The sequence below is a fragment of the Dermacentor albipictus genome, chromosome 1 (genome assembly GCF_038994185.2).
Source record: "Dermacentor albipictus isolate Rhodes 1998 colony chromosome 1, USDA_Dalb.pri_finalv2, whole genome shotgun sequence".
Taxonomy (NCBI): Eukaryota; Metazoa; Arthropoda; class Arachnida; order Ixodida; family Ixodidae; genus Dermacentor; species Dermacentor albipictus.
The window spans coordinates 170,493,906-170,504,679 of record NC_091821.1 but is presented as its reverse complement, the minus strand read 5'-3'; the positions used below and the strand labels follow the sequence as shown (position 1 = coordinate 170,504,679).

General features: G+C 42.0%; 1 protein-coding gene across 2 annotated transcripts in view; it reads right to left on the bottom strand.

Annotated features, from left to right (window-relative positions):
• Positions 1-8,591: 8,591 nt before the first annotated feature.
• The window catches only part of LOC135905738 (Golgi-associated plant pathogenesis-related protein 1-like), a 53,796-nt gene continuing 51,613 nt past the window's right edge, over positions 8,592-10,774 (bottom strand). For both annotated transcript variants that reach the window (XM_065436751.1, XM_065436752.1), the window contains exon 5: positions 8,592-10,731. In XM_065436751.1, the coding sequence (XP_065292823.1) occupies positions 10,499-10,731 (233 nt within the window). In that variant the 3' untranslated portion in view covers positions 8,592-10,498. The remainder of the gene's footprint in view (positions 10,732-10,774) is intronic.

Here is a 10,774-nt window from a genome sequence, read left to right as displayed (position 1 = left end):
GTGCGAAAGAGGATACGTTCAGTGTCAAATCCTTGTGTTTGCAACAAACAAGAATGTTCACTTCAATCACATAATTGCATAGAATAACATGAGTGGCATAGGTCACCGGTGGATCATGGCAGTTCTTCCTCCTATACGACAGTGAAAAGCTTCTGCCTGTGGTGTGCAAATAATGTTATTCCTAGGCATTAATGCTGGTAAAAAATTGCTATTGTGGGCAGTTGCAGGTGTGTTGCAGAATTTCCATAGCCCAACCACAACCCATCCTGCATTGTGTTAAAATGTGTAAATTGTGTTTGGGTTAGTTTATAGGTTAGCCATCTCAAAAACATGACTGTTCAATCAAGTTTTTGAGACTACTGCTGGCACTGTTTTGAGCGAACAAATTTTGAAGACTCACACTGACGTCTTCTCGAGCGTGGCTACAAACGGTAGCCACGCACGGTCACACGGTATTTTTCATATTTCGTGTGTTTCTTTTTCAGCCAGAAAATATAAGCATGCAATCAGCATCTTGCTGAAAACACCCGAGTTCGATGTTTCTTATAGTTGTCTACAACTCCTTAACTGACGCCTTGACAATTAGAGCTGAAATTCATTATTTACATGATTAACCGTAATCAGGCAATTATTGTAATCAACAACAAAATTACTGGTGTATGCTCAACTCAGCTGTGAGTAATGTGTGCTTGGTTCCGGTCATGTAAATTTATCCCTGTTTTTTAAAGCTCAATGCATGGTAGTTGGGACACCCCATATACAGTATTGAAGCAACAGGTACAATAGTAGAATCAGTGTCATAAAGGATGGTGCTACATGAGATGCTTCATTGCAACACTTCGCTATTTGATAGTCCTCACCTGTCTCGGCCACCTGGCTTTGCCCCTTGTTTTGCACTGCTGTTACAATGTTGATTTTCTGTGCAGGCATGGTGTCCTATCTGAAAGCAGCACTTTTGAGTTTTTCTTTCCTTGCTCTTGGTGACAGTCAAGGCAGTATTTGCAGCAGAGAGTTGCCTAGTAAGCAAATTTAGCCAAGTGAACATTTCTTGCAACAATTTTGCTTTTGCCTTCATGTACGAACAACATAAACAGTCAAGATGCTACAACATGTCTGTAACACAAAAGTGCCTTCATTGCATGAGATGCACAGGCAGCGATGAGACACTTTAGTTGAGAATTGAGAGTGTTGTGTTTTGCACGTTGTATTTTTTGTTAACATGAACTATGCACATCGTTTTATTTCTCATCCTATTCATCTGAAGTAGCATGTTAGGCTTGCTGCCAGGCAAACCTTTCCAGAATCCATTAAATAGCCTCTATCTCTCTGCCTCTCATGTTTATAAAAGAACATGTTTGCAAGAATTTTTTTTATGCTATTAGCTCGACTATGTGCTCCGTACCTGCTGAAGTAGGCAGGTATGAAGTCGTTATGTGCTTGAGAAAGGTAGAAGAAGGGGATTTATGAGAGGTTTCATATATAAGGGGTTTCATGGAAGTAACTACCACACAAGAAAATAGTCAACAGAATAAAGGAATGTCTTCCGCACAAGTAGCCCTTCAAGAAGTGATGGCACAGCAGCTCAATTTTTTTTTATAAGAATCTTACAAAGTGTAATTTGGTTAAGGTAGATTCAGATTAAGGTAGATAATAGGGAATTTCATCCATTCCACCACAACCTTGTTGCTTTCATCATCATCATCAGCCTGGTTACGCCCACTGCAGGGCAAAGGCCTCTCCCATACTTCTCCAACAACCCCGGTCATGTACTAATTGTGGCCATGCCGTGCCTGCAAACTTCTTAATCTCCTCCGCCCACCTAACTTTCTGCTGCCCCCTGCTACGCTTCCCTTCCCTTGGGATCCAGTCCGTAACCCTTAATGACCATCGGTTATCTTCCCTCCTCATTACATGTCCTGCCCATGCCCATTTCTTTTTCTTGATTTCAACTAAGATGTCGTTAACTCGCGTTTGTTCTCTCACCCAATCTGCTCTTTTCTTATCCCTAACGTTACACCTATCATTCTTCTTTCCATAGCTCGTTGCGTCATCCTCAATTTGAGTAGAACCCTTTTCGTAAGCCTCCAGGTTTCTGCCCCGTAGGTGAGTACTGGTAAGACACAGCTATTATATACTTTTCTCTTGAGGGATAATGGCAACGTGCTGCTCATGATCTGAGAATGCCTGCCAAATGCACCCCAGCCCATTCTTATTCTTCTGATTATTTCCGTCTCATGATCCGGATCCGCCGTCACTACCTGCCCTAAGTAGATGTATTCCCTTACGACTTCAAGTGCCTCGCTGCCTATTGTAAATTGCTGTTCTCTTCCGAGACTGTTAAGCATTACTTTAGTTTTCTGCAGATTAATTTTAAACCCACTCTTCTGCTTTGCCTCTCCAGGTCAGTGAGCATGCATTGCATTGGTCCCCTGAGTTACTAAGCAAGGCAATATCATCAGCGAATCGCAAGTTACTAAGGTATTCTCCATTAACTTTTATCCCCAATTCTTCCCAATCCAGGTCTCTGAATACCTCCTGCAAACACGCTGTGAATAGCATTGGAGATATCGTATCTCCCTGCCTGACGCCTTTCTTTATTGGGATTTTGTTGCTTGCTTTATGGAGGACTACGGTGGCTGTGGAGCCGCTATAGATATCTTTCAGTATTTTTACATACGGCTCATCTACACCCTGATTCCGTAATGCCTCCATGACTGCTGAGGTTTCGACAGAATAAAACGCTTTCTCGTAATCAATGAAAGCTATATATAAGGGTTGGTTATATTCCGCACATTTCTCTATCACCTGATTGATAGTGTGAATATGATCTATTGTTGAGTAGCCTTTATGGAATCCTGCCTGGTCCTTTGCTTGACAGAAGTCTGAGGTGCTCCTTATTCTATTTGCGATTACCTTAGTAAATAGTTTGTTGGCAACAGACAGTAAGCTGATCGGTCTATAATTTTTCGTCTTTGGCGTCCCCTTTCTTATGGATTAGGATTATGTTAGCGTTCTTCCAAGATTCCGGTACGCTCGAGGTCATGAGGCATTGCGTTTACAGGGTGGCCAGTTTCTCTAGAACAATCTGTCCACCATCCTTCAACAAATCTGCTGTTACCTGATCCTCCCCAGCTGCCTTCCCCCTTTGCATATCTCCCAAGGCTTTCTTTACTTCTTCCGGCGTTACCTTTGGGATTTCGAATTCGTCTAGACTATTTTCTCTTCCATTATCGTCGTGGGTGCCACTGGTACTGTATAAATCTCTATAGAACTCCTCAGCCACTTGAACTATCTCATCCATATTAGTAATGATATTGCCGGCTTTGTCTCTTAACGCATACATCTGATTCTTGCCAATTCCTAGTTTCTTCTTCACTGTTTTTAGGCTTCCTCCGTTTCTGAGAGCATGTTCAATTCTATCCATATTATACTTCCTTATGTCAGCTGTCTTACGCTTGTTGATTAATTTCGAAAGTTCTGCCAGTTCTATTCTAGCTGTAGGGTTAGATGCTTTCATACATTGGCGTTTCTTGATCAGATCTTTTGTCTCCTGCGATAGTTCGCTGGTATCCTGCCTAACAGAGTTACCACCGACTTCCATTGCACACTCCTTAATGATGCCCACAAGATTGTCGTTCATTGCTTCAACACCAAGGCAATGAACGACATCTTTCATCATGCTTTCATCATTATGTGCTATAACACCAGATTCTTGTGCACTGGATCTCAGCCACCTGGCTGAGATCCAGTGCATCGTAGACCAGTAAACATCGTGCATCTGGCCTTCCCTCCACAAATATCCACCAATTTTTGGAGACCATTCAATTGTCTGTAAAAGGATGATATGATCCACATATATCAGTCCTGGTAAGCAATGCAACCCTAGTTTGCACAGTTGTCTGACACAAAAAAATTATTCCCAATCATTTTTCTATTCTCCTTAGATAAATGATAATAGCATTGCTGACCGTGGGCATCATTGCCAAAGTCCCCTTTTTTGCCTTGCCTACTCCTCATCCCTTCCAAATTCACTGCGTGGTGTTCTCCCTGTAAAGTTTTTGTGATAAGCACACAGTTACACTGCTTATGCCTTTCTGCTCCAGAATATGCCGTAACAAGGAGGGGTGCACATTTCCGTGTGGACCCTTAATATCTAGCACGCTTTCTAGATGTCATCGTCGACAGAGATATTTCATGGAGTCCCCGCTGTGGTCACTTAAAGAAGACACTAAGGTCCATTGTGCACCTATTCAGATTTCTTGGCAGCAAGACGTGGGGCATATCAGTGACACCCATGCTTCAACTATACCGAGCACTTTTTCTGGGATTTTTAAGATAAAGCCTGTCTTTCAGGTCCAATACAGTCAACTCTCGTTACAACAGACCCTGATAATCCGATAAAAAACGTCAGTTTTATCCGAAGTCCGTAATATCCAAAATGCCTCACTTCTGAAACTTGTGTCGCGATGTCTAACAACTTTATTGCAAAGAGTGAGTGATGAATGTCTAAGGTAAAAAACAAAAAACAAAAAAGTCACAGTTTCGCCAGAAAGGCGAAGCATAGATTGCGATAGCAAATTAAACAAGATAAGCGCGGCAGCAGCAGTGAGCGAATTGACCTTCATGCTGTCTCTCGCTTCAACACGAACTAAACATCAAAAGCACAACACATACGAAGCTACTGGCACTGGTTGCCCTTTGTCCACATCACAGATCGTTTCAAAGATACGGCGCCCGCATGGCCACGCCGTTAACAGCAGCCACCGAAGTAGAATCCCCCTCTTTCCCACGCCTCCCCCCCCCACCCCCCTGTGCCTCGCCCGCAAAAGATGGCGCACTTCCGCCCCCCTTTCCTCCCTGCCTCGCGCACAAGATATTGAGCCGAGATCGTCAACTAACCCTGGCAAGTCAGTTGCCAGCCCGTGTCGACACGGCAAAAGTCTGTTTTATATGTCCGATTTTGACGAAAACTGCTGCTAGTTTTGTCCACTGTAGCCGATAGTCTGTTGTAGCGCAGTCGGTTAAAAGCAAACTGCATTGCATTAATAAATGGAACAAACTAAGGCTGAAATATGGTCCATTATATCCGAAAGTCTGTTGTACACGGGTTCATTGTAACGAGCGTAGACTGTATTGGAAAAACCAACATTTGTGCTCTTCAGAGCATACAAGGACAAGCTCTTCACACATATTTAGGTCTACCTCGGTGCCCTTCAACTACTGCAGTGATTGCCATTGCCAGAGAACACTCAGTCTCAAATTACATAGCTAGTGAGATGCTTAAGTGCATATTTGGCAATTTTCCTAGACCCCCAATGACCACCTCAATTGCTTGCCAGTCGAGAGACCTCAGGCTACATGTTCAAGAACAATTTTTACTCACCAGCCAACACTTCAAAAGTGCTTCGCACCAGTTGCAAGATTTCCATTGCCTTTGTGGTGTATGCAGAAGCCTCAAATATGCCTACAAAACCAGAGATTACAAAGAGGGCCTAGATGTCATGAACAGTCAGCTTACTTATAGCTGTTGCATGAAGTGTATGCGGACCACATTCACATCTACATGGACAGTTCAGCCATGTCTACGTATTTAACTGCCACTGTCTTTGTTCTGGCCCATCTGGTCACAGCTAATTTTAGAATGTTGCATGTGACCAGGTCCACAGGATCAGAAATTGCCACTCTTCTAGCTGCTGTTGCATATATTGAACGAAAATCACCTTGTAAATTGGCAGTGCTCTACGATTCTAAAGCAGCCCTCCAAAGCCTGCAGGCAGCACTACGTCATCGTAACTATGAACAGATTTGTTTATTTATTTATTTATTTATTTATTTATTTATTTATTTATTTATTTATTTACTTAAAGATACCTTACAGGCCCACAGAGGCATTGTGTAAGGGGGGAGAGAACACTCAAAGATTATAATATATACAGTAAACATGATTTCAAAGAGGATAGAAATTTATAATCGTGCTGTTGGAAAAGGACATGGTGTTATTTTCCAGTGACTACCTGGTCATTGCAGCATTTTTGGCAATCCCCTTGCTGATGAAGCTGCTAGATCAGCCCGCAATAACACCCAGACTGTGATCATACCACTATCAAGAATGTACACTTGCAAGCGAACTTCAACAAATTGCTCAAGGCATCACGCTTGCTCTTCAAGATGCTTGATCCACCACTGCAACTGTGATTCCCGTCTAACCTCTACCAGTGGGACACTACACTACTGTGCAGGCTACGATTGGGTGTAGCTTTCACAAACACACACTCCTTCCTCATTGGAATGTCTGACTCTCCTCTACGTAACCACTGTAACAGCAAGGAGACATTGAGCACCTCCATTGCCACTGCACCCGCTTTGATGCCCAACGTCAGCCTCTTCGAAGCGCATTCACTCAACTGGGCAGTACACACTTTACAGAGACAGAGATTCTTAGTGCTTGGACTTGTTCATCACCAACCCAGAAATCTGTGCATGCTCTCATCATTTTTTTAAAGTCAGCAGATCTCAAAGGTCACCTGTAGACATCCTACACCTGCTACGGTACGAGCGAATTATCTCTTTCTCTCTGCCTTCTTCTTTCCACCTTTAATCCCTCATCCCCTCTCCCCTGTGCAGGGTAGCAAACCAGATGTCTGTCTGGTTAACTTTCCTGCTTTTCCTTGTTTCTCTCTCTCTCGCTCTAGCAACGCTATACACAGAGTACTTTTTTTTTATGAACATGTGTACGAGATATAAAACCTGATACATTTAGTCTTCTTTTCAGATTACGCTTCTTGTTTCTTATATGATTAAGGTTTTGGTATTCAACTTGTTTGTCCAGTCCTACCAATTGGTAGATGCTATTCGTCAAGAGCACAAGACGTGGTCAGAGTTTATTGTGGGTATCCCGAGTCTTCCTTGATATCTTGTTTGGTGCACATGTTGTGACATATTTTATTATCTGTTTAATATTTATATATTTAATTTTAGCTTTAATTTTTATTTTCCAGTGCACACATGTTTCCAACAGCCACATACACAAACTTGAATTGCTGATGAGGGAAATTAGCACAACACAAGAAAACAAACAATGAAACGGAAGACAAAGACAAGCGCTTGCTTCATCTTCCCTTTCCGTGTTTTTTTTTTTTTCCGCTGATTTCGCTCATCAGCAATGCAAGAAAGCTATCCCAACAATTATTCCTTCTAGAGCAAACTTGAGTATTTGGGAGAAAGGGTGGCTAGGATAAACCAGTGTCAGCAGATCCTTTCCCACTGTACTAGCCTTGTTTATTCACAGTGTGCTCATTTGGCAAGATTCCCAGTGAACATTCATGCAAGGATACCATCTGTGCTTTGAAGTTGCTTGAAACAGCAATCTCACTTTCATGGAGCAGGCCATGGCATTGTTCAGCTTGCTCTAAAACAGATTTTTGTGGCATTTAATGCTCTCTTAATCAGCACTGGGTAAAAAGGGGGACCTTTATGTCTTTTCCAGAGTAATAGCACTTTTCGTTGGCAGGGTTTAAACTGCTCTGTCGTCCCAAGGGCCAGAAGCATGCCACAAACCGTATCTCAGCAAAGCAGGACAGCCTATGAATGTTTGATTAAATGGACACTGTACGGGTGCAGCCAGAAAACTTCCCAAAGAAGTTGCCGAATATTTTAATCTGCCAGGTCACATCGAACAACTTAAACTTTACATTCTGCAATCACACTTTCATTTTCCCTGTGACAGAAAATGTAGTCGCACATCCCATTCACAAGTTCAAGACATTGCAACCAACAGGCATTAATGTTTCAAATGGAGGCCTCAAATCAATTCCTTATACTAACGACACGGATGTGAACAACAGTGCTCTATTTAAGCAGTACTATTACATCTGATAGGGATAGAGGTAACCATACCCATTTTTACAAGTCATGTTTATTTTTGCTAATTCTATTGTGCAAACATTTCGTTTTTCTTTTATTTCAGCAAGCAATTTGTTTGTGCCCCCTTGCTTGCTTTTCTTGTTTGCACTTTTCTCTCTTTGCTCAGCACCTATTGCTAGTCCTCCAAGCTTTTTTCTTCTCTTATTTTTTTAAACTGTCAAAATGCGGTATTTTTGCTTGCAGTCTATTTTGGCAACACTAAGCACATCAGATGAACTCCACTTACACGCAACGTTTTTCCTTGTTTCTTTCTACCGTTCAAGTTACCTTTTGTTTTGTCCTCTCCTTGGGGCTGCTTTATCTCTCTCGTTTCAGAACAGCTCAAGGTTTGAGAGCTACCTGCTTCCATCAGCAGACCCACACTTTTCAGCACCCTTTTACCCAGCCCTCACCTTACCCTTTGTTGCCAGTTATTGCTTCTTGCCTGTGAAGGAAGAGGTCTGTATAAACCCTGCTAAGGGGCGGGGAAGCAGCTTTTGCACTGACGAAGACAAGTCCTCTTGTCGAAATGTTGGCTATGGGCTGAGGCTTCTCATGGTTGCCTGCTGCTAGTTGATACACAAGTCTACATCTGTCTGTGACACCTTTGTCATGCTTTAATGCTCTTTGGGCATGTAAATGTCATGGAGGCGTACATTCCTCCCTTTAATGGACAGCAGAGAGACATGTAAACTGATCCAACAAAACAACTTTATTTCTCAAAAAAAAGGCATAAAAAAACAATACATCACTCTTTGGTCTCTGACCCAACGCACGAAAGCGAACCATAATATCATACATTGGGCGTAGTGTGTGCTTAAGCAAGGAATGTTGTGTGCTACAAGTAAACAATATACTTGCAATCACTTTAGTCAGAAATATACAATGATCACTGTGTGACAATGAGACAGCCCACAAATATACTTTCTTCATTTTGTAATGTCTTTTGAATGCCCTGTAATACTTCAGCAGGTTTGATCATGGGCACAAGTACACCCCACCTTTCATATTCAGGAGATGCTTAAAGTGAAAAAAATAGCTACACAAAGCTTTGTTACAAGTTCCCTGTTTTCATGCTATTTAGCATGAAAACAAACAGTAGCAAATCTGTGATGGCTACTCAAACACAGTGGGTGTTTTGAAAAAAAAGCTTTTGGTTTTAACATTCTATAAAATTCAGTCTTGTCGCACATGTTGAGAGGCTAAAGTGGTCACAACCACATTAATGCAATATGGAACATGAACATTAAACTGCAATTTGGAGGTTGTCTTGTTGTCTTTTGGCATTCACACCCCACAACATTCGTCTTGTAAAGCCAACCAATCCAGATACAAAAATCATCTTGCCTTGTGTTAAAAAACTGCCCTTGACGTCAATTTCAACTACAATGTACACATCATTAGAGACCAATTATAGTGCACGCTTCCTGCGTTATGCAGTGTTCAGAAATGGAGATCTCGCTACTAAATTGATCATGCTCACTCACTACCTGTTATTTACTTATCGGCATAGATCTCTTTATCTACTCACACAGAATACTGATGCCAATGCATAAAGGAATGTTGAAGTAGAGACAACTGGTATGCTTTTATCCACCAGCAGGAGTTCTTTTCCACAAATTTAGTGAAACTATGTTACAATATAACACAGGTCATGATTCCGTGCTTATTTGTATTTGTTGTCAGAATATTATAGGTAAATTCTCAAAACACTACATTTGCAACTTTGGTAACCATATATTTGGCCTTAGAAAAAGCAGAGGAAAATGGAAGAGCCTCACACAGATTTTAGAAAGGAAGCCATAATGTCCTGAAGGCTGGATGAAAAATCTACATCAAAACAAAAACTGCTGTGAAGCGCTTTAATTTAAACGTTCACTTCTCATTAAGTTTTGAGTGTGTATGCTTAACAAAACAAATAAGGTGGGAAAAAGGTATCAGCTCTATGACTGGCCCAGTCTCATGTGCCTCTCTCTGCATTCTTTCTTTGAGAGTTGTTTAGTGTGTCTTCATGCAAATATGACATTTCAAGCACAAATAGCTCAAGTGCACATATAAAAACCTTTAAAAGCTTACACATGCAAAAACACTGGTACGATACAATTTACATGGTAAATATATATGTTTGTGCTCTGAAAATAATGGTTTAAAAACTTGCGGTTGCTGCCTTAGTCATGGCAGCTTTAGAATACACTGGTGTCTACTCACATTTGCATCTAAGCAGACGTATTTAAGCAACTTTTAAACACAGCTCAGATAAACTTTGCGATCACATAGTGTCCTTCAGTCCTAAAAACATACATTTTGCTGCTCTGGCAGACCAGCCCATGCGTCGTTGTAAACATATGCTTGGATTTTGTTCTCTAATGCTTATGCTCTCCTTTACTGGACCAAAACGGTGCATAGACACTGCAGTAGTGCTTACATTGACATTGGCACTTGACACCAAGATTATTTGTAATAATGCGGGTAATACTGTGCAGAAAGGATTTTTTGGTAAGCGAACTTTCTGAACCAGAAAATGCAGACTTTCCGATAGCTCATATATATACAATCTTGCAAAGCAGCCATGCGCTCATCCCCGATGGCGCCGCGCTCACTTCTTGGGCGGCGGCACATTCTGGGCAAAGGATCCGATGAGGTTGCCTGCGGGGTTGTAGTTGGCCACAACGATCAGCTTGCCAGTAGCTGTGCGGGCGCGGGCCGTGCCCAGCTCTGTGCTGGCCTTCCAGACAACTTGCGTGAAATGACCAGAGCCAAGGCTACGCGGCTCGCAGCCAAACTGGTGCTGCTTGATCTCGCTGTACCATGAATCGACTGCTTCTTGTCCTGCAAACACAGCAGCAAGTGTGGTGGTTAAGCGTACGTGGAC